Source organism: Rhinopithecus roxellana, chromosome 2 (genome assembly GCF_007565055.1).
Source record: "Rhinopithecus roxellana isolate Shanxi Qingling chromosome 2, ASM756505v1, whole genome shotgun sequence".
NCBI classification, from domain to species: Eukaryota; Metazoa; Chordata; class Mammalia; order Primates; family Cercopithecidae; genus Rhinopithecus; species Rhinopithecus roxellana.
Genome location: NC_044550.1, coordinates 136125817 through 136150145, shown reverse-complemented (window position 1 = coordinate 136150145; position 24329 = coordinate 136125817). Strand labels below are relative to the sequence as shown.

The 24329-nt window shown below is 39.7% G+C and overlaps 1 protein-coding gene across 1 annotated transcript in view; it reads left to right on the top strand.

Moving 5' to 3' along the window:
- Positions 1 to 24329, top strand: part of LOC115892698 (zinc finger protein 718-like) — a 39364-nt gene that overhangs the window by 4252 nt on the left and 10783 nt on the right. The window contains 2 exon segments of the mRNA XM_030914299.1: positions 2680 to 2806; positions 3624 to 3719. Coding sequence (XP_030770159.1) covers positions 2680 to 2806; positions 3624 to 3719 — 223 coding nt within the window.

The window sequence follows — 24329 nt, the reverse complement described above, 5'->3', positions numbered from 1 at the left end:
GCCACTACCTGATCAGCTGTTCATTGACAGAAGAGAAATTGTTGTTGTTATTATTTGTATTGTTTTTACCTTGCTGAGAATAAATAAATAGCTTCTAACATAATTGGTCTAGAAAAACATAAGGGTTTTGGTTGAATTCCTTGTTATTGTGTGTTATAAAATAGGGAATTCGCTAAAATAGATTAAGATATAGAAACTCTGGGAATCAAATTTCTCTTCAGCAGGCTTAGAAAAGACAAAACTGAAAATACGGGCATAGAGAGCAGATGCCTAGGGCCCACCTTCTGTCCCAACTCTGTCCAGATCCACCCTCTGCTGAACCTTGACCAGGTCTGACCCCACACTGAAATCTCTCACAGAACTGCTTAGAGGAGCTCAGAGTTTGGGGTGGCTACTCCTGCTGCCTCTCCGGAGCTGGTGCTCACAATTTCCTGAAACCCAAAAGCAGATAAATGGGGAAAAGCCATATACTTTTGTGCCTTAAATTGTTTTTTATAAAATTAAAATTAGTGTTTCTAGAGACATCCTATCCAGCAACCTGTTCCCCATCTCTACAGTTTCAGTGGTTTTTTTCACAAGTCTCAAAGTAACTACAAACACAAAAATAAAAAATTCCTCTGAATTGCACTTAACTCTTTCTGTATGTGTCCCATCTATCTATATTGAGCTATTATTCTACACATTTAAAAAACAAAAAAAAAAAACAAAAAAATAAGAAAACAGAAGAACAAATAGAAATGCTGGGGCCCTGCATTTAAATCCTGGGAAGTATAGGACTACTTTTCAGGATGTTATAGTATTAACACACGTAGTATGAACTTCCCAGCACACTGCTCTCTGACATACTTCTGAGCACATACTACATTCTCCATAAAGATTGCATTAATGCATATACACATTTTTCAAATGCAGACTTACTCAGACTTGCCACCATCTTCCGCCTCTGTAAACATTAAAGGGCCTGCAGAGAATGCCATATTTCAAGATGATGATTGGTGGTCTTGTCTTCAGATGTAAAGTATTTGTGTTATGATAAGGGTGTTGCAGTGAGGGACTCGTGCTGTGATTGCTTTTTCTAGCTGAGTGGTATAATGGGTCTAGGAGCAGGAGCGTCAGCAATAAGAAGACTTGGAATAACAGGAGACTTGCAATAAGAAGCTAATTCATGGACCCTTTTCAAACCTGCAGAATTTTGTTACTTACAGTGAGGTTTTGAATACCAAATAATTTATATGCACATTGAACCTTAGAGGCAAAGCTTGGCTGAGTGACTCTCAGCCCAGTCTTGCTGTAGAATTATGTGGACAGTCTGAAGAGAAACCATAACCTGTGCCCTCCCCACAGATCCTGTCTGTTTTACTGGGTGGAAAAATTACTGTTTTTGGCCAGGCGCTGTGGCTCATGCCTGTAATCCCAGCACTTTGGAAGGCCGAGGTGGGCGGATCATGAGGTCAGGAGATCAAGACTACCCTGGCTAACACAGTGAAACCCCATCTCTACTAAAAATACAAAAAAAATTAGCCGGGCATGGTGGTGGGCACCTGTGGTCCCAGCTATTCAGGAGGCTGAGGTAGGAGAATGGTGTGAACCTGGGAGGCAGAGCTTGCAGTGAGCCGAGATTATGCCACTGCATTCCAGTCTGGGCAACAGAGCAAGACTCCGTCTCAAAAAAAAAAAAAATTCTGTTTTTTAAATTGAATTCCTCACATGATTCTACCACAAGGCCAGGGTCAAGCATGAAGGCTTCCAGATACTTTAATGAGAAGTGAGTTCACCCTTTGTTCTAGGAAGTCACAGGGCCTGCTCTGCTTGGTTTTGGTAGGGGCATGTCAGTGTAGCCCATATTTCCACTGCAGCAACAGAAATTGCTGGCATACCCTCCTTTTTCCTCAGAGTTATAGAATAATTTAGAGAACATTACTGTGTTGAAAGTTATTTTGTCAGATAACTCCATTCAGTCTTGTAAGTCAGAACTAGTTCTCTTAACTCATTTCACCTGTAGTCAAATTAAGGCCTCACAGCCGGTTGCAGTGGCTCATGCCTGTAATCCCAGCACTTTGGGAGGCTGAGGCAGGTGAATCACCTGAGGTCAGAAGTTGGAGACCAGCCTGGCCAACATGGTGAAACCCTGTCTCTAACAAAAATACAAAAATTAGCTGGACATGGTGGCGGGTGCCTGTAATCCTAGCTAGTCAGGAGGCTGAGGCAGGAGAATCACTTGAGCCTGGGAGGCGAAGGTTGCAGTGAGCCAAGACCGCACCACTGCACTCCAGCCTGGGCAACAGAGCAGGACTCCATATTAAAAAAAGAAGAAGAAGAAGAAGAAGAAGAAGAAGAAGGAAGAAGAAAGAAGAAGAGAAGAAGAATAAAGAGAAGAAGAAGAAGAAGAAGAAGAAGAAGAAGAAGAAGAAGAAGAAGAAGAAGAAGAAGAAGAAGAAGAAGAAGAAGAAAAGAGAAGAGAAGAGAAGAGAAGAGAAGAGAAGAGAAGAGAAGAGAAGAAGAAGAAGAAGAAGAAGAAGAAGAAGAAAGAAGGAAGAAAGAAGAAGAGAAGAAGAGAAGAAGAAGAAGAAGAAGAAGAAGAAGAAGAAGAAGAAGAAGAAGAAGAAGAAGAAGAAGAAGAAGAAGAAAGAAGAAGAAGAAGAAGAAGAATTCTGTCACTTGATAAATATATATTTTCAGGAACTCTTAACATTCAGGGATGTGGCCATAGAATTCTCTCCAGAAGAGTGGAAATGTCTGGACCCTTCTCAGCAGAATTTATATAGAGATGTGATGTTGGAGAACTACAGAAACTTGGTCTCCCTGGGTGAGGATAACTTTAATGTGTAATTCCTAATACTTTTTCAGAATTTCATTTTCTTCCTTTGTAGAATGTCTCTTAGGAGCTTTTGCTTTGCATGAATTAATTTCAGTTCCTTCATGAAAAAGTTGGGCATTTGGTGGTATGAAAAATAAAATCTTTAGGATGTTTCATCTTTACGTAAACCTTCTTTTGAGCTAATTTGTTTCCTTCACTCTAGGCTAGTGGTAATTCTGTAAGTTGATGATATAAAATAATTGTCTTTCACATCTTTTTTTTTTTTTTGAGACGAAGTCTTGCTCTGTGCCCCAGGCTGGAGTGCAGTGGCATGATCTCTGCTCACTGCAAGCTCCGCCGCCCCCGCCCCCCCCACCCCGGTTCCCGCCATTCTCCTGCCTCAGCCTCCCGAGTAGCTGGGACTACAGGCGCCCGCCGCCACGCCCGGCTAATTTTCTTGCGTTTTTAGTAGAGACGGGGTTTCACCATGTTAGCCAGGATGGTCTCAATTTCCTGACCTTGTGATCCACCCGCCTCGGCCTCCCAAAGTGCTGGGATTACAGGCTTGAGCCACCGCGCCCAGCCGTCTTTCACATCTTAACATGCAATTTGCACTACTTATTTTTGATTCAGTAGTACTCGGTAGTGGAACTTAAAGCCCACAGATTTAAAATACTTAAATATTCTAAAGATTCTGTCAGAAAACAATATTTGGATTAATTTTCTAGAATCTTCCCTAATTTCTCTATTCTACTTAGCATAGTACTAGGTTGGTAATTGGAGTATCCCCAGCAATAATCATGTTAATTTTTTAAAAATAAAACAGGGGTTGCTATCTCTAACCCAGACCTGGTCACCTGTCTGGAGCAAAGAAAAGAGCCCTACAATTTCAAGATACATGAGACAGCAGCCAGACCCTCAGGTTGGTGAGAGTGAATGGAGTAGAGGACACAGGCAAGGAGGCCAAAAGTCAAGAAGGAAGCCAGGCCTTAAGATGTAGTTTGGGAGGCTGAGTACTGTGGCTCACGTCTGTAATCCCAGCACTTTGGGAGGCCGAGGCAGGTGGATCACCTGAGATCAGGAGTTCAAGACCAGCCTAGCCAATACAGTGAAACCCCGTCTCTACTAAAAATACAAAAATTAGCTGGGTGTGGTGGCTTGTGCCTGTAATCCCAGCTACTCAGGATGCTGAGGCAGAGAGAATTGCTCAAAAACCCAGGAGGCAGAGGTTATGGTCAGCTGAGATCACACCTCTGCACTCCAGCCTGGGCAATATCCAGCTAGACTCCATGGCAAAAAAATAAATAAGTAAATAAATGTAGTTGGGAAGCTCTGTGACAAATAAAATAATTTCCAAAAGGCTGCATTTTTTCTCATAGGGTCATCTTCTGTCCCATGCTCTTAAATCCAAGAATTCTGTTTTTCCTTTTGTATCTCCCTTCAGGTTTACAGGGAGAGCCAGTGTCCACTTTATCACTTACCAAGGGCTGCATGATCTGACTGCTGTTCATTGCTTTTGGGGACCCGGGAGTATTTGTATTATTGAGGAGCTCTGTGTTAAAGTTTTTTTGTTTGTTTGTTTTTTTCCCAAATACTGTTTTTGCATCATGTCTAAAATGTGTAAGGTGAGTAGTGGACATATTGGGATTTGGTTCAGAAATCCCAGGAACACCAGGGACAGATGTTGCATCTTTTCTGCTTGGTGATTTTTAATCCTATAGAGGTTGCAAATGTAATTCTACAAAAAAATTCTTAGCAATTTTATCAGAACAATAAGCATTTTCCTAAATATGAAAAAATGTAATTTTATTTTACTTCAAAATGTTATTGTTTTAATATAAACTGAGATTTATAATTTAAACTCTACTTTTGCAAGTTTTCAAATTATTTAAAGCATGGGTTTCCAACCTTTGGCTTCCTTGGACCACCACATTGGAAGAAAAATTGTCTCGGCCACACATAAAATACAGTAACATGGCCGGGCATGGTGGCTCACACCTGTAATCCCAGCACTTTGGGAGACCAAGGCGGGCAGATCATGAGGTTGGGAGTTAGAGACCAGCCTGACAAGCATGGTGAAACCCCATCTCTACTAAAAATACAAAAATTAGCTGGGCATGGTGGTGCACGCCTGTAATCCCAGCTACTTGGGAGGCTAAGGTAGGAGAATTGCTTGACCCCGGGAGGTGGAAGTTGCAGTGAGCCGAGATCATGCCACAGGCACTCCAGCCTGGGCAACAGAGCAAGACTCCGTCTAAAAAAAATAAATAAAAATAATACAAATAATAAAAATTATGCTAACACCAATAATAGCTGATGAGCTTTAAAAAAAAAAAAAAAAGGTTTGCGAATAATTTTTGTGATATCCACCACCATAGATAAGTAAAAATGTCCTCACATTCAAAGGGTTGGCCATCACTGAATTTCTTAAATGCACTATGTCATTAACCAGCTTAGAACATTGCTAAGTGTATATTAAACTCTCAATTGTTACCTTATTTCTTAATAACTATTATCTTTTAATTTTGTCTTATTTAGTAGGAAGCCTACTGAAATTCTGTTATTGAGATCTATCTATATATAAAAATGTGTGTTTCACACACACAAACACACACCTATGTAAGTTTTATATGTGTATAATAAATTCTTACTTCGCTGATAGGTTCTTGGAAACAGTAAATGAAGCAACATATTAAGAAAACTAATTTTACCAGAGTTTAATTAATACAAGAGGTATGTTTGCATGACATATAGCAACATTGTTGATTTAAAGATGCAGTTTTCAAGAACCTATTTTGAACATAAAGTGAGGGCTTACTGTACATCTCTGTGCGACCTGGATTTTTCTGATAAATAAAAATTGTATAACTATTTAATGTGTACAGTGTAATGATTTGATATGTATATACGTTGTAAAATAAAATATAGTCAAGTTGATGAACACATCTATTACCTCAGGTAGATAACCGATTTTTTTGTAGTAAGAACACTTAAAGTTTACTGTTGTAGCAAATTGTAAGCATACATTCCAGTGTTACTAACTATAAACAATGCTATTTTGCTGATCTAATGCTGATGTACTTTAGATTTTTCAGTTACTCAACTTATAACTGAAAATTTGTATTCTTTGAACATTTCCTTATTTTCCACCCTCAGGCACAACACTCACCATCAATCAATGTTAAAGTTTTTTGTTTGTTTGTTTTGTTTTGTTTTGAGACGGAGCCTCGCTGTCACCCAGGCTGGACTGCAGTGGTGTGATATCCACTCACTGCAAGCTCCGCATCTCGGGTTCACCCCAATCTCCTGCCTCAGCCTCCCAAGTAGCTGGGACTACAGGCACTTGCCACCATGCCCGGCTAATTTTGTTTTTATATTTTTAGTAGAGACAGGGTTTCACCGTGTTAGCCAGGATGGTCTCTATCTGACCTCGTGATCTGCCCACCTCGGCCTCCCAAAGTGCTGGGATTACAGGTGTGAGCCACCGTGCCCAGCCAATCAATGTTAAAGTTGTTTAAGGTTACACTTAAGTTTTACAATTGTGTTTTCTGTTATTGTGAAAAATGACACTAAAATTTTCACATTGAATATATAGATCACTTATGATAATATGGTACTTTGACAATATTAGTTATTCTAATGAAATATGTTTCCATTTATTTGTGTCTATTGCAATTTCTGTCAATATCTTATTGTATTTAGTGTATACATATTTCATCGGTTAAATTTACTTTGATTACATTTTTTATATTTATACTATTGCAGATGAAAATTGTTTCTTTTTTTTGGAAGGTTTGTTTTTACTATTTGGAAATGCAACAAATATTTTTATGTTGGGCCAGGTCCAGTGACTCATTTCTGTAATCCCAGTACTTTCAGAGGCCAAGGCTGGTGGATCACTTGAGCATAGGAGTTTAAGATGAACCTGGGCAACAGAATATTAACTCCAAAAATCTGAGACGGGTCTCAGTTAATGTGGAAAGTTTATTTTGCCGGCCAGGCACGGTGGCTCACGACTGTAATCCCAGGACTTTGGGAGGCCGAGGCGGGTGGATCATGAAGTCAAGAGATCGAGACCATCCTGGCCAACATGGTGAAACCCCATCTCTACTAAAAACACAAAAATTAGCGGGGCATGGTGGCACACGCCTATAGTCCCAGCTACTTGGGAGGCTGAGGCAGGAGAATCGCTTAATCCCAGGAGGTGGAAATTACAGTGAACTGAGATTGCACCACTGCACTCCAGCCTGGCGACAGAGCAAGACTCTGTCTCAAAAAAAAAAAAAAAAAAGAAAGAAAAAAAGTTTTATTTTGTTAAGGTTGAGGACACATGCCCCTGACACAGCCTTAGGAAGTCTTGATGACATGTACCCAAGGTGGTTTGGGCACAGCTTGGTTTTATACATTTTAAGGAGACATGAGACATAAATCAATATATATATAAGATGTACATTTGTTCCATCCTGAAAGGCAGGACAACTCAAGCAAGGGATGGGGTTTCTAAGGTCACAGTACAAGAGAGAGAGACTGCTGTATTCTTTTGAGTTTCTGATTTGCCTGTCCAAAGGAGGCAATCAGATGTCCATTTATCTCAGTGAGCAGAGGGATGACTTTGAATAGAATGGGAGGCAGGTTTGCCCTAGGCAGTTCCCAGCTTGACGGTTTAGCTTAGTGATTTTGGGGGCCCTAAGAGTTCCAAGATTTATTTTCCTTTCACAAGATTATGTATCCTGATGCTTTAATGAATGTATTTATTGAGTTTTTGTTGATTTACCCTAGAGTTATATATATATACACACATATATATGCATGATTATATAATCTACAAACAGTAATGTTTTTATTTCTTTTCCAAAGCTCGAGAGCTTCGTTCAATCCTTTTCCTTGCCTAATTGTTCTCATACAAGTTTTTAGTAATATGTTAAGATAGAAGTTGTGGCCCTGGAGCAGGCCTGCAGATCTTGGCCTCAGCTGTGGTCTCTGAAGCAGCCCTGTGTCTGTACATTTGAAGGATCTAACAATGATTACAATTTCTGTAACTGTAACAAAGATTACAATTTGGCAGGTGAAGAACTCCTTTTGTTCTGTCCTCATGCTGATGAGATTACCTCTGCTTTTGATGATTGTGTTAACAGAGATTTGGACAGTCATGGATTCTTTCTGGGCCCTGGAAAGATTAAATTTCCTTGAGGACATTATCTGTATGGCAGGCAGTAAGGTAGGGTTTTGAAGTTTGTCTGTATATGATAGGCCAAGTACCAGGTGTATGAATGGGTTTGGCTTCTACTGACTACTGGGGAACAGTTTTCACAGGTCTCTCTGAGTCCGTGATTGTGTACAACTGGCCATGGACTGTGACTGTGAGGGCTAGAACTGAGTCACATGGCTGCTTCAGGGACCATAGCTAAGGCCAAGATCTGTAGGCCTGCCTCCAGGGCCGTGGCTGGGTGTGTCTCCTGGCAGTCTCTTGATAGGAAGGACCACTTGTGTACTCTAGCTGAGAGGAGTTTGAGACAGTTGCAGAACTGCTTCAGCATCCTTAATAAGACCAAGCTTAGTGTACCATGTTTTGTCTGCAGCCATGTCTATGGGCTCTTGAGTTGGCCACCTGGGTGAGGGCCTGCTTTTTCCAAATATCTCTACTTGATTTTTGGCTCCACTGAGGTTTCACAATCCTAACCAAAGGCAAGTACCTTTCTACTTAGGTTTTCTGTGAGTTTACTACTTAACATATCTTACCTAAGTGGAATCATACACTGTCACTTTGTTAGTGTCTTCACTTAAAATAATGGCTTTAAGATTTATCCTTATTGTAGCCTCTGACAAGATATTTTCATTTGAAGCTAAAGAATATTTCATTGTATGTATAAGCCACATCTTTTTAAATCATTCATCTGTTAAGGGACATTTCAATTTTTTTTTTTTTCCTTTTGACTTTTGTAAATGATATGGTTTGGATCTGTGTCCTCATTCAAATCTCATGTCAAATTGCAATCCCTAATGTTGGAGGTGGGCCTGGTGGGAGGTGATGGGATGATAAGGTTGACTTCTCATGAATGGTTTAGCACCAGCCCCTTTGGTACTGTCTTTGCCATAGTGAGTTTGTTCTCCTGAGATCTCACTTTTTAAAAAGCATGTGGCACCTCTCCTTTCACTGTCTCTTGCTCCTGCTCCCACCATGTGAGGTGACTCACTCCTTATTTGCTTTCTACCATAATTGAAAGCTTTTTGAGGTCTCGCCAGAAACAGAAGCTGCTATGCTTCCTGTACAGCCTGCAGAACCATGAGCCAGTTAAACCTTTTTCTTTAAAAAAAAAAAATTACCTAGTCTCAGGTATTTATAGCAATGCAAGAATAAACTAAAACAGTGAATATTGCTGCAGTAAACATGGATGTGCAAATATTTCTGTCAGATACACTTTGCATATTTTGAGTAAGATGCTCAGAAGTAGAATTAGTGGGTCATAGAATAACTTCATTTTTTTTTTTTTTTTTTTGAGGAATCCCCATACATTTTTTAGGGGGCTGTATCACTTTCTTCCTACCAACTGCACAAGGGTTTCAATTCATCTACATTCTTGGCGTTTGTTATCTTTTGTTCGCTTGATGTTGGCCGCTCTCATTAATACACGAGAATACCTCATTGTGGTTTTGCTTTACATTTTTCTTTCTTTTTTTTTTTAAGACAGAGTCTGGTTCTGTCGCCGGGCTGGAGTGCAGTGGCCGGATCTCAGCTCACTGCAAGCTCCGCCTCCTGGGTTTACGCCATTCTCCTGCCTCAGCCTCCCGAGTAGCTGGGACTACAGGCGCCCGCCACCTCGCCTGGCTAGTTTTTTGTATTTTTTTAGTAGAGACGGGGTTTCACCATGTTAGCCAGGAGGGTCTCGATCTCCTGACCTTGTGATCCACCCGTCTCGGCCTCCCAAAGTGCTGGGATTACAGGCTTGAGCCACCGCGCCCGGCCTGCTTTACATTTTTCTAAAGATTAAAAATTTTTCAATAATTGTTTGCTATGTGTATTTATTCTTTGGAGAAACATTTTCATCTGTTCATTTGTTAATCATGTTACTTACTCTTTGTTGATTTTTTGGAGTCTATTCTGGGTGTTAACTTCTGTCAAATGTATACTTTTTACTTTTTTTTTCTTAGTTGCGACTCTGACTAAATGTTTATTTTAATGTGCAGGGATAAATTTAATATAATTCCATTTTTCTGTGTTTTTAAATGTGTTACTCCTGTAGTTGATGTTATATGCAATAAAACATTGCCAAAACCAGTGTCATAATCTTTCTTCCTGTATTTTCTTCTAAAAATTGTAGAGTTATGCTTCTTACATTTAAATATTTAATTTATTCAGGATAGTTTTTGTATATGGTTCAGGATTTTAAATTTTTATGAGTACACAGTAGCTTTATGTATCTATGGGTTACATGAGATATTTTGATGTAGGCATGAAATGCATAAAAATCATATCAGGGTAAATGGGTATTCGTTACCTCAAGTGTTTATTCTTTGTTTTACACACAACCTAACTACATTCTTTTAGTTATTTAAAAATGTACAATTAAGTTGCTTTTGACTATAGTCACTTTGTGTACTAACAACTACTAAATCTTACTCTTTCTAATTATTTTTCTACCCCATTAATCTTCCCCACTTCCCCCAATCCCCCACTACACTTTCCAGCCTCTGGTAACAATCCTTCTGTTCTCTATCTCTATGAATTAATTTAATTTTTAGCTCCAGCAAATGTGTGAGAACATGCAACATTTGCCTTCATGTGCCTGGCTTATTTTTCTTAACATAATGGCCTCTAGTTCATCCATGTTGTTGAAGATGATGGGATCTTGTTCTTTTTTATTATTGAAAAGTACTTGGTTATGTATGTGCACCACATTTACTTTGTCCATTCATGTAATGATAGACATTACAGGTTGCTTCTGAATTTTGGATAATGTGAACACTGCTGCAGTAAAAATGGAGATGCAAATATCTCTCTGATGTCCTGATTTCTTTTCTTTTATGTACATACCTATGAATGGGATTGCTGGATAATATAGTAGCTTTATTTTTCATTTTTTGAGGAACCTCTAAGCTGTTCTCCATAGTCTTTGTACTAATTTACATTCCCACCAAGAGAGTGCTAGAGTTCACTTTCACTTTTCTCCACATCCTCACCAGTATTTGTTAATTGCCTGACTTTTGGATAAAAGCCATTGTAACTGGGGTGAGATAATATCTCATTGTCGTTTTGGTTTGCACTTCTCTGATGATAAATGATGTTGAGCACTGTGTCGTATGGCTTTTTGTTATATGCTGTTTTTTTTTTTTTTTTTTTTTTTGAGACGGAGTCTGGCTCTGTCGCCCAGGCTGGAGTGCGGTGGCCGGATCTCAGCTCACTGCAAGCTCCACCTCCCGGGTTTATGCCATTCTCCTGCCTCAGCCTCCTGAGTAGCTGGGACTACAGGCGCCCACCACCTCGCCCGGCTAGTTTTTTGTATTTTTTAGTAGAGACGGGGTTTCACCGTATTAGCCAGGGTGGTCTCGATCTCCTGACCTTGTGATCCGCCCGTCTCGGCCTCCCAAAGTGCTGGGATTACAGGCTTGAGCCACCGCGCCCGGCCGATGCTCTCTTTTGAGAAATGTCTATTCAAATTTTTTCTTATTTATCATCAGATTTTAACCTATAGAGCTGTTTGTGTGCCTTATGCATTCTTGTTATTAATTTCTTTTCTTATGGGCAGTTTCCAAATATTTTCTCCCATTTTGTGTGTTGTCTCTTCGCTTTGTTGATTGTTTCTTTTCTTTTCTTTTTCTTTTTTTTTGAGATGGAGTCTTGCTCTGTCGCCGGGGCTGGAGTGCAGTGGCGCAATCTCAGCTCACTGCAAGCTCCGCCTCCTGGGTTCACGCCATTTTCCTGCCTCAGTCTACCGAGTAGCTGGGACTACAGGCGCCCGCCACCGCGACCAGCTAATTTTTTGTATTTTTAGTAGAGATGGGGTTTCATTGTGTTAGCCAGGATGGTCTCAATCTCCCGACCTTGTGATCCGTCCGCCTTGGCCTCTCAAAGAGCTGGGATTACAGGCGTGAGCCATCGCGCCCGGCCTGTTGATGTTTCATTTGCTGTTTAGAAGCTCTTTAACTGATGTGATTCCATTTGTTCATTTTTGCATTGGCTGCCTGTGCTTGCGGGGTATTATTCAAGACATCTTTACCCGGTTTAATTTCCTGGAGAGTTTCACCAATTTTTTTTGTAGTAGTTTCATAATTTCATGTCTTAGATTTGTCTCTAATCCATTTTGATTTATTTTTTCTTTTTAGATGGCAAGAGATACGGGTCTAGTTTCATTCCTCTGAATATGGATATTCAGTTTTTGTAACACAATTTGTTGAAGAGACTCCCCCATTATATTGAGGCGGGAAAATAGGATCTGGAGGCAGGGAAGGTAAGACCAATTCACACTTCAGCTATGACAGGAAATACCCTTTCCATAGGGCATAGGCCATAAATAACTTTGTAATTTTATTTAATCCTCTCCATTTACATAGGGCATACCCGAAGTAACCAGTGGAATCTTCTAGGGGGTATTTAAACTCCCAAAAATTCTGTAATGGGGCCTTTAAGCCCCTATGCTTGGGCTTTTTCCCACACTGTGGAGTTTACTTTCATTTTCAATAAATCCCTTCATGCCTTCCTTGCTTTGTTTGTGTGTTTTGTCCAGTTCCTTGTTAAAGACATCAAGGACCAGGACATCTACAACTGGTAACATGTCTTTCAGCGAGCCAGCCAGGAGGAAGAAGTAAGCCGAACGTTTGGGATTCATTTTTCTCCCTTTCCTGTCTGCTCCATACAGGGGCTTTCTCTTTTCCTTTCCAACTTGGAACTCTTGGTGGGAAGCACCTAAACACGGAGGCAACTGCGGGTTTCTGGCCATGGCCTGTGAAACTAATGGGTTTCCATGAGGAGAAGCCTGACTGCCACCTCCTGGTTGGTTTAAGGAACCCGGGTCTTTTTCTTTCTTTTTTTTTTCTTTATTTCTTTCTCAGTCTTTAAGTGGCTGTTTATAATTGCCCTGCCCAGAAGAGGGAATGACTTTTTCTTTATCTTTTCTGAATGTGGTCCCCGATCCCTATGTATGGCGCAGTTCGGAGCAAACTCGCACATGTTTCAAGGGACTTAAACCTTCTTATGCTAAATTCTTCCCTTATTGTACTCAACTGGCTAAGGAACAAAAAGGCCCACCCAGAATCCAGTTCTCATTACAGTTCATGGCTATTTTTATAATGCTTATAGTATGCTCTGGAGGTGGCCACCTAAGGTCAGAGACATCTGACACTAAGATCGGATCCACAGGAGGATACTCTGTGGGTCCTGCAGACCTCAACCTACCCAAAGGGAACATTCTCGGCAGACGTTCTGAGGTCAAGTACTAAACCCTCCTTAGAATTTTCTCTTGTAGTTGCAGTGTTGTTTGGCCCCAACATTGTTTGGAATCTGGAGTTTACTGTTGAATGGAAAAGGGGAATGGCATTGTATGTATGCAGGCTTTTGTACTGTGATTCCAAGCAGGGGGCCTGGTTAATGTGTGATGCCCTCCTTTGGTATGGTTTGGTCCCAGTGCTCTTTGGATTCTGGGGAGGTTTGGCCTTTAAAAATCAAACTACCATGGAGATTGCTTTACCCAAAATTTTGGTTCACAGCCTTCACGGGATTATATACTGGGGCAAAGTAAAACCAGCAAGTTTCTATTGCTGTCTCATGGCTAAGGTTCCAAGCTATTGAGTCTTCATTTATGTGTGTTCATACATGTCTAGATGTCTTTATTTGCATGCACACTTACTGTTATATGTTATGTCTACCAAATTGGCTTACAAGTAAAAGAACGCTCATAAATTAATAAGTCTAAGCAATTTTCAAGTTCATGTGACTTAAAGTACAACTTTACTAAACAAGCTAGCTTTAAAAGTATTGGTGGACTAAAAATAGAAATGCCTTCATAATTGTCAGCATACATTTTGTCTGAATTTTATGTTTGTCTTTGTTAAATATTTTTAAATGTCAGTGTTAATTCAAGCTGGGAGCTGCTTAGGTTGAGCCTGCCTTCTATTCTATCTGAAGTCTCACTGAGATAAATGCATATCTGATTGCTTCCTTTGGAAAGGCTAATCAGAAACTCTAAAGAACGCAACTGTTTGCCTCCCACCTAGCTGTAATCTGAAAGCCCCCAAGTCGCCTCCTCACGTTGAGTTGTCCTGCCTTTGTGGACCAAACCAATGTTCATTTTACATATGTCAATTAATATCTCATTTCTCCCATATTGAAAGTAAAACATTAAGAACAGTGAATACGATAATTGTTTTAGGTAAAATTTTGTGTAAATTAAAACCATAAAGTTATTTTTATTTCTCACTTAATATCTATGTCATTTCCAATTAAGAAAAGGGCTGTGATATGGGAAATATGTTTTTAAAATTGTGGAATTCTCCATATCCAATAGTTTAGGATTTTTTGTATTTTGGGGTTTCATTAAAGTTTTAGGTTTCTATTTAACATGTAATTCTGTATACCAAATGTACCAGAAAGGGTTATGTTATTCATGAAAAAAAGAGAATAATTTTGTCTAATTCAGTAGTTATCTAAAAGTTGGTTCAAATTACAGATTTAAAAAGGTTATTCATAAAACAAGGTAGTAAGGAATCATTGGACAAAAAATGTGGAAAAAGTTTAAATAATAAAATATTTTTTTAAACCTGATAAAGAATTGGAGACATTTGGCTAATTAAACATTTTCATAAAGCTGTTAGTTTTGATTAAAGTAAAATAAAAAGTATTGTAAAAATACATCAGCAGTTTGGCAATTTTTAAAAAAAATATAGTTAAGCATGAACCTGGATATAATGTAAAGGCAAATTTCACATACATCCTTGTTTCCTAATGCCTGGCTTTTTGGATGGATCAGAGGGCCCCTGCAAATATTCAGAAAGGAGGATAAATGGGATTATTTGACATGTTTGGGTACATGTGATTGCTAAAATGATGTTCAATCTTCTTTAGGTTATATTTTTGTGAATAATACTAATATATGTTCCAAAATTGTATGAGCTTTCTAAAGTAGTATATGCTATCAATTATAATTATGGTTATTATGTTATTGTAAACTGCAGAAATAATCAAATTTCTTTGTATAAAGCTACTAACCTACTAACCCAAGTAAAACAAAAATTAAATACCAAAAAAAAAACTTTGTCAAATTTTCATGTTAAACCAGGTGATACTAAAATTGTTTAAAATAGTGTATAACCAATACTTAATCCCATATTCCTAGGAATAAAATTTAAAGCTTAAGGTACATTTGGTCACCTGGTGGGCCATTTAAACATTTTATAAAGGGATTTTATTCCGTTGTTATTTTCTTTTCTTTTTTTTTTTTTGAGACGGAGTCTCACTCTATCGCCCAGGCTGGAGTGCAGTGGCCGAATCTCAGCTCACTGCAAGCTCTGCCTCCTGGGGTTTATGCCATTCTCCTGCCTCAGCCTCCCAAGTAGCTGGGACTACAGGCACCCGCCACCTCGCCCGGCTAGTTTTTTGTATTTTTTAGTAGAGACGGGGTTTCACCGTGTTAGCCAGGATGGTCTCGATCTCCTGACCTCGTGATCCACCCGTCTCGGCCTCCCAAAGTGCTGGGATTACAGGCTTGAGCCACCGCGCCCGGCCTCCGTTGTTATTTTCAATGCATGTTTTCTGGTTGTATAAAAGCTTTCCTATGCAAGGAGGCTGAGATTATTATGCTGCATATACTTCCACCAGGTAAAAAAGCTTTTTATGGTTTAAATCATAATTATGAGAACATTGGAGAAAAACTGTCCTTGCCACCCACACTACAACAAAATGTCAGGACTTTGGGCTTTGGGTTAATGGGTTTTGAGAAGGGCCCCTCCACATTTTTGGATCTATGCACCTACTGGAACCCTTGAGGTGAAGCTAACCAGGGAAATTTCTCCCAAGAAGAGGGCATCCTTGATGTAAACAGCTTTTCCCAAGTTCACAAATTAAAACTTCTATCATAAAACTCTTGCCTTTGAATTTTTTTCTTGCATGCAGCCATCTCTAGGATGTCATATAGTCTCTCTTCAACTATAATAACAGGAGCTAAAAGAAATGTGCAACCATGAGAACCCCGTAAGCTATAAATAATGTGCTGAGACCAGAAATCCAAAGTGATGGTAACTGAGAGTGGCTCAAAGGCTGTAAAGTTTGGACACATTGTAATCTAAGTGATAACCTAATCAAAAAGGGGGAATTTTGTTTTGTTTTGTTTTGTTTTTAGATGGAGTCTCATTCTGTCACCCAGACTGGCGTGCAGTGGTGTAATCTTGGCTCACGGCAACCTGCGCCTCCCAGGTTCAAGCAGTTCTTTGCCTCAGCCTCCCAAGTGACTGGGATTACAGGCACCTGGAAACATGCCCAGCTAATTTTTTTATTTTTAGTAGACATGGGGTTTCACTGTTTTGCCCAGGCTGATCTTGAACTCCTGACCTTGTGATCCATCTGCCTCGGCCTCCCAAAGTGCCAGGGTTATAGGCTTGAGCCACTGTGCATGGGCAAGGGGGAAGTTTTTAAACAAAATTCTGGGATGCCATTGTTTTGGACTAAGTTCATACACTAGGCCCCAACAGACCAAACTAAAATGGAGTTGATTGTGCCAAGACTTTAAGGAAACACATAAATTCTAGAACAAACCAGGTTTTTTTTTGTTCTGCAAATCTCTGTAACAAACATTCCTAACAGCATAGGTATCCACCCCCATTATATCTTTTAACCGAATACATTTCCTGTTGCATAGAGACCATCAAGTTTCAGATGATCATGCAATGAAAGCTCCAGCCAGTTCCAGGTGAAAACACACCCCTGGCCATCAAGAAACTACCCTGCCTCCACTAGACAGAACAGAGTGGGATTACTGTGATCTCCGATAGTCAGGGACTACACCCCAAGCCAGCATAAAGCAGTTACAGAAAGAAAAAGACCATTGATCCCACTGCCTCCAATAAGGATTTATGAGGATCACATATCTCGGGGGAGATGAGGCAGGAAAACAGGGTCTGGAGGCAGGGACCATAAGGCCAATTCAGACTTTAGCTATAACAGGAAATATCCTCTCCATAGGGCGTGTGCCATAAATAACTAACTTTACTTCGCTCTCTCCATTTACGTAGGGCATACCCAAAGTAACCAATGGAATCCCCTAGGTGGTATTTAAGCTCCCAAAAATTCTGTAACCAGGCTTTTGAGCCCCTATGCTCGGGCTTGCACTTTGGAGTGTACTTTCATTTTCAGTAAATCCTTTTATTCCTTCCTTACTTTGTGCATTTTGTCCAATTCTTTGTTCAAGATGCCAAGAACCTGGACACTTTCTACCAGTAACAATATATTCCTGATAGCTTTGTCAAAAAGAAGTTTGCTGTAGTATGGATTTATCTCTGCATTCTCTCTACTGTTTTACTGATGAGTTTTATGCTGTTTTAATTATGGTAGCTCTGTTGTATCATTTAAATTCAAATACTATGATTCCTCCAGTTTCTTTTTTTGTACAACGACTTTGGCTATTTTGAGTCTTTTATGGTTCTGTCTACATTATAAGATTGTTTTTCCTATTTCTGTGAAGAATGTCATTGATGCTTTGACAGGAATTGCATTAAATATGTAGATTGTTTTGGGTAGTATGAAAATTTTAATAACACCGATCTTTCCTATTCATGAACATAAAATATCTTTCCCTTTTTTTCTCTTGCTTAATTTCTTGCATTGATGTTTTATAGTATTCATCATAGAGATCTTTCATGTCTTTGGTTAAGTTCATTCCTGGTATTTAATTTGTGGCTATTGTAAATGGGATTACTCTCTTGGTTTGATTTTCACATTGTTCACTGTTGGCATGTAGAAACACTAATTTTTTAATCCTATATCTTGACTAAATGTATGAGTTCTAATGGTGTTTTAGTGAAGTAGGTTTTTAAAATATAAGACCGCATCATATGCAAAGTTCTTTTTTTGTGACAGATTTTTTGTTTCTGTATGTCTCTTTTGTTTGATATTGAAGGGGGCCAGCCCTTCCACAACCTGTGGGTGTTTCTCGTCAGGTGGGACAAGAGACTGAGAAAAGAAATAAGAGACAGAGACAAAGTATGGAGAAAGAAAAGTGGGCCCAAGGGACCAGTGCTCAGCATATGGAGGACCTGTGCCGGCACTGGTCTCTGAGTTCCCTCAGTATTTATTGATCATTATTATCTCTACCATCTCCGGAGAGGGGGATGTGGCAGGACAATAAGGTAATAGTGGGGAGAGGGTCAGCAGGAAAACATGTGAACAAAGGTCTCTGGGTCATAAATAAGTTTAAGGAAAGGTGCTACGCCTTGATGTGCATGCACACAAACATCTCGGTGCAATAAAAAGCTGTATTGCCACCAGTATGTCTCACCTTCAGTCCTAAGGTGGTTTTCTCCTATCTCAGTAAATAGAACAAACAATCAGGTTTTACACCAAGACATTGTATTCCCAGGGAGGAGCAGGAGACATATGCCTTCCTCTTAGCCGCAAAGAGGCCTTCCTCTTTCACTCATCCTCCTCAGCACAGACCCTTTATGGGTGTGGGGCTGGGGGACGGGTGTGGGGCTGGGGGACGGTCAGGTCTTTCCCTTCCTACGAGGCCATATCTCAGGCTATCGCATGAGGAGAAACCTTGGACAATACCTGGCTTTCCTGGGCAGAGGTCCCTGTGGCCTTCTGCAGTGTATTGTGTCCCTGGGTACTTGAGATTAGAGAATGGCAATGACTTTTAACAAGCATACTGCCTTCAAGCATTTTTTCTAACAAAGCACATCCTGCATAGCCCTAAATCCATTAAACCTTGAGTCAACACAGCACATGTCTCTGCAAGCACAGCGTTGGGGCTAGGATTATAGATTAACAGTATCTCAAGGCAGAAGAATTTCTCTTAGTACAGAACAAAATGGAGTTTCTTATGTCTACTTCTTTCTTTCTTTTCCCCACAAATATAACCACCCCTACACATTTTTAGTTATTGGCATGGAATATTCTTTTTCATCTTTGAACCACTCATTCCCAATGTGGGAATAATGAGACTAATCCTTTCATGAGAATAGAGCTCTCATAACCTGATAACTTCTTAAGGGGCTGATTCTTCATTTTCTCACCACGGCAGTTAAATATTAACATAAATTTTGGAGGGACACTCAAACAATAGCAGTGTGTGTTTATTGGATAAGTAAATGTTTTTCTATTTAATTATTGACAAGAACTTATTACTGCTATTTTGTTCAATGTTTTCTGACCGTTTAGTAGTTTCTATGTTTTAATTCTTTCATGCTTTCTTCCTTTGCATTTTCTTGAATTTTTGATTTTGTTTTTGTTTTTCTGTTTGTTATATGCTTTAATTCTTTTTCTTTTGCGTGTATTTACTACCATTTTTATTTTAATTTCCAAGAGACTTACATAAAACATCTCATAGTTATAAAAGTCTAGTTTGAGATAACAATGTAACTTCTTTTTTTGTACAGATAGAGTCTTCCTTTGTTACTCAGGCTGTAGTGCAGTACATTCACAGCTCAGTGCAGCCTTGACCTCCCCAGACTCAAGCAATGTTCCCATGTTACCCTCCTGAGCAGCTGGGACTATAAGCACAAGTCCGGCTATTTTTTTTGGTACTTTATGTAGAGACAGGGTTTTGCCATGTTGCTCAGGCTGGTCTTGAACTCCTGGGTTCAAGCACTCCACCTGCCTTGGCCTCTCAAAGTGCTAGGATTACATGAATGAGACATCATGCCCAGTGATGCTTTAAAAAAAAAAAAAAAAAAAAAAAAAAAAAAAAAAAAAAAACTAGCTTTGTGAGATCTTTATTTTATTTTATTCTTGTATTTATTTTAGAGACAGAGTCCTGCTATATTGACCAGGCTGTTTTTGAATTCCAGGTCTCAAGCAAAAGTTAACTTCTATATGTAGAAATATTAAACAATTTTCCTTTAAAACACTATTTATGTCACCCTTTAAATTTTTTTGTATTGTGTACCTGTTAACAAATATACCGAAGCTATATGTGTTCTAATGCTTTTTTTGTGACTTTTATGTCAGAGTTTAAAGTGATTTATGCACCATAATTAGTTATACAGCCTTCTATGTATATATGTTTTCCAGTAAGATTTGTACTTTTATGTTTTCTTTTTTTCTTTTTTTTTTTTTTTTTTTTTTGAGGCGGAGTCTCGCTCTGTCGCCCAGACTGGAGTGCAGTGGCCGGATCTCAGCTCACTGCAAGCTCCGCCTCCCGGGTTTACGCCATTCTCCTGCCTCAGCCTCCCGAGTAGCTGGGACTACAGGCACCCGCCACCTCGCCCGGCTAGTTTTTGTATTTTTTAGTAGAGACGGGGTTTCACTGTATTAGCCAGGATGGTCTCGATCTCCTGACCTCGTGATCCGCCCGTCTCAGCCTCCCAAAGTGCTGGGATTACAGGCTTGAGCCACCGCGCCCGGCCTGCTTGAGCCACCGCGCCCGGCCTACTTTTATGTTTTCTTTTTTTTTTTTTTTGAGACGGAGTCTTGCTCTGCCGCCCAGGCTGGAGTGCAGTGGCCGGATCTCAGCTCACTGCAAACTCTGCCTCCTGGGTTTACGCCATTCTCCTGTCTCAGCCTCCCGAGTAGCTGGGACTACAGGCGCCCGCCTCGTCGCCCGGCTAGTTTTTTGTATTTTTTAGTAGAGACGGGGTTTCACTGTATTAGCCAGGATGGTCTCGATCTCCTGACCTCATGATCCGCCCGTCTCGGCCTCCCAAAGTGCTGGGATTACAGGCTTGAGCCACCGCGCCCGGCCTACTTTTATGTTTTCTTGCTGTAAGTTAGGATTCCATCATTACAACTTGAAAAATTCTCGTTAACATTTTTTTGTAAGACAGATCTAGTGATTATAAATTCCCTCAACTTGTTTTTTGATCTGAGAATATCTTGATTGATACTTCATTTGTCAAGGACAGCTTTGTCAGGTGTAGTCTCCTTATTTGTCAGAGTTTTTTCTTTTTCTCTGTTCATTTGCGCTTTAAATATATGGTCTCACTTTTATGTGGCTTGCGTTGCTTCTGCTGAGCAATTTACGGATAACTTTATAGATGTTCCCTTGTATGAGAAGAATCTCTTTTTCTTGCTTCTTTTAAGAATCTCCCATTGTCTTTGAATTTTTGGCAGTTTAATTATAATTGTGTCCTGGGCAATTTTTTTATTAGTTTCTTTTGCTACAGATATTTTGAGCCTCAGAAAACTGAATGTCTGTATTTCTTCCAAGATTGGGAAAAATTTAACACATTATATCTTTAAACAATTAAAAAAGTTTTCTCTCTTTTGAACCTCCTAAAATATGTACCTTTTTATGGTTTATTATATAGCATGGGTCCCAAATGCTTTATTCACACTTTTATTTTTTTTTTTAATTCTAATAAGAAACTTTCAAATAACTTAAGTTTGCTGGGGTGTTTTTTTTTTTTTTTTTTTTTTTTGTATAGCTGAGTCTCCTGTTAAAGCTTTCTCTTAAATTGTTTTTTTTTTTTTTTTATACATTAAGTTCTAGGGTACATGTGCACAACATGCAGGTTTGTTACATATGTATACATGTGCCATGTTGGTGTGCTGCATCCGTTAACTCGTCATTTACATTAGGTGTATCTCCTAATGCTATCCCTCTTCCCTCCCCCCTCCCCACAATAGGACTCAGTGTGTGATGTTCCCCTTCCTGTGTCCAAGTGATCTCATTGTTCAGTCCCCAACTATGAGTGAGAACATGCGGTGTTTAGTTTTCTGTTCTTGCAATAGTTTGTTGAGAATGATGGTTTCCAGCTGCATCCATGTCCCTACAAAGGACACGAACTCATCCTTTTTTATGGCTGCATAGTATTCCATGGTGTATATGTGCCACATTTTCTTAATCCAGTCTGTCACTGATGGACATTTAGGTTGATTCCAAGTCTTTGCTATTATGAATAGTGCCATAATAAACATACGTGTGCATGTGTCTTTATAGCAGCATGACTTATAATCCTTTGGGTGTATCCCCAGTAATGGGATGGCTGGGTCAAATGGTATTTCTAGTTCTAGATCCTTGAGGAATCGCCACACTGTTTTCCACAATGGTTGAACTAATTACAGTCCCACCAACAGTGTAAAAGTGTCCCTATTTCTCCACATCCTCTCCAGCACCTGTTGTTTCCTGGCTCCAATGCACTTAACTGCAATATCAGCAGAAATCTCATCAGTCCAGAGATCCAATAGAAGAAGATATTTACCTCCCCAAATTAGTTTCTAATGACTGAAAGAGGTATTTGCTCCTTCAGATGCAAGGACATCCTTAATGGATCATGAAGGATCAGGCAAATGTAACACCACCAAAGGAAACTAAAAATGCTCCAGTAACCAGTTACAATAAAACACAGATCTAAAAAATGACTAACAGAGAATTCTAGATAATCTTAAAGCATCTCACCAGCCTGACCAACATGATGCAACCCTCTTTCTACTAAAAGTACAAAAATTAGCCAGGTGTGGTGGTGCACACCTGTAGTCACAGCTACTTTGGAGACTGAGGCAAAAGTATCGCTTGAATCTGGAGGGTGGAGGTTGCAGTGAGTTGAGATCACCCCACACTGCACTCTAGCCTGAGCAACAGAGTGAGACTCTGTCTAAAAAAAAGAAAAAGCTCAGTAAGATGCAAAAGTACACAGATTACCAATTTTTTTTTGCAACAATGCATGAAAAAAATCACAATTATAATACAGAAAAAGAAACCATTATAAAAGAACCAAATAGATATGCTGGAGCTAAAGTACAAAACAGTAGAACTGAAGATATTAAGAGAAAGCGGGGCGTGCCCAAGATGGCCGAATAGGAACAGCACCAGCCTCCAGCTCCCAGCGTGAGTGACACAGAAGACGGGTGATTTCTGCATTTTCAACTGAGGTACCGGGTTCATCTCACTGGGGCATGTCGGACAGTTGGCACTGGTCTGTGGGTGCAGCCCGACCAGCAAGAGCTGAAGCAGGGTGAGGCATTGCCTCACCTGGGAAGCGCAAGGGGAAGGGAATTCCTTTTCCTAGCCAAAGGAAATTGAGACACACAACACCTGGAAAATCGGGTAACTCCCACCCTAATACTGCGCTTTACCAAGGGTCTTAGCAACGGGCACGCCAGGAGATTATATCCCATACCTGGCCCAGAGGGTCCCACACCCACAGAGATCTCAGACGCCTAGCAGTCTGAGATCTAACTGCAAGGCGGCAGCAAGGCTGGGGGAGGGGCACCTGCCATTGCTGAGGCTTAAGTAGGTAAAGCCGCTAGGAAGCTCGAATTGGCTGGAGCCCACCACAGCTCAAGGAGGCTGGCCTGCCTCTGTAGACTTCTCCTCTGCGGACAGGTCATAGCTAAACAAAAAGCAGCAGAAACCTCGGCAGAGGTAAATGCCCCCGTCTGACAGCTTTGAAGAGAGCAGTGGATCTCCCAGCACGGAGGTTGAGATCTGAGACTGCCTGCTCAAGTGGGTCCCTGACCCCTGAGGAGCCTAACTGAGAGACATCCCTCACTAAGTGCAGACCACAACTGCTGTATTTTCATCACTAGAAGTTGTGGGTAGAGAACCTCCTATTCTGCCATCTTGCTATGTAACTCCCCTTGTAAATTTCACTTTCCGATATATTCTATGTCAAAATTATCTGATTTCAAATTCAAAATTTCTGAAATAAAATGCTCAAGTTTACACATTGTGTAATAAGTACATACATTGACATGGCTCATTTTCATTAGAGCATTTTATTAATTATTGAGATGCATTTTCTTTTACTGCTTTACATTGCATGGCAAAGATTAAAAATCCTGGCTCTTCAGTAAGTACATAGCCACAGTTAAAAACTGCAGTTATTTAAAGGATTGTTTTTATGATACATCTGTATATATTTAATGTTTTATGGGTCAGAATTTTTGTTGTATTCAACTCCATTTTACTGGGGAATCTTTTTTCATATAGATACTCCTCGATTATTTAATTTTTTTCACTTCTAATCTTCATATTTGGTAATTTTCAACTCTATACCTTTTATGATCAAGTGGTGTTTAATTTAAAAAAATTGGGTTTCAATTGAAGCAAGTTAAAATACATTTATAAATCAGACTTTTTTATTGCCTATAAAAGTTAGGTGGTATTTGCCTGTATAAATACTACCCCTTTTTGATTATAAATTATTTATTTCCTTTGGTGGTCATTGATGTTTTCTTGTGTAGGTGAGTAGTCAAAAAACAGTGTGAAGTTACCATCTATTTATTGTCTTATTACATGTTATTCTGTGAGAGAAACACTTTTGCTATTTGCAGGTGATTTCTGAAAAATGTAAGCTTTTTTAGTAGGTGTAAATAGTTATGAAAAAAATTAAATTGCCTTCTTAAACATTTTCAACCATCCTGGCTAACAGTGAAACCCCATCTCTACTA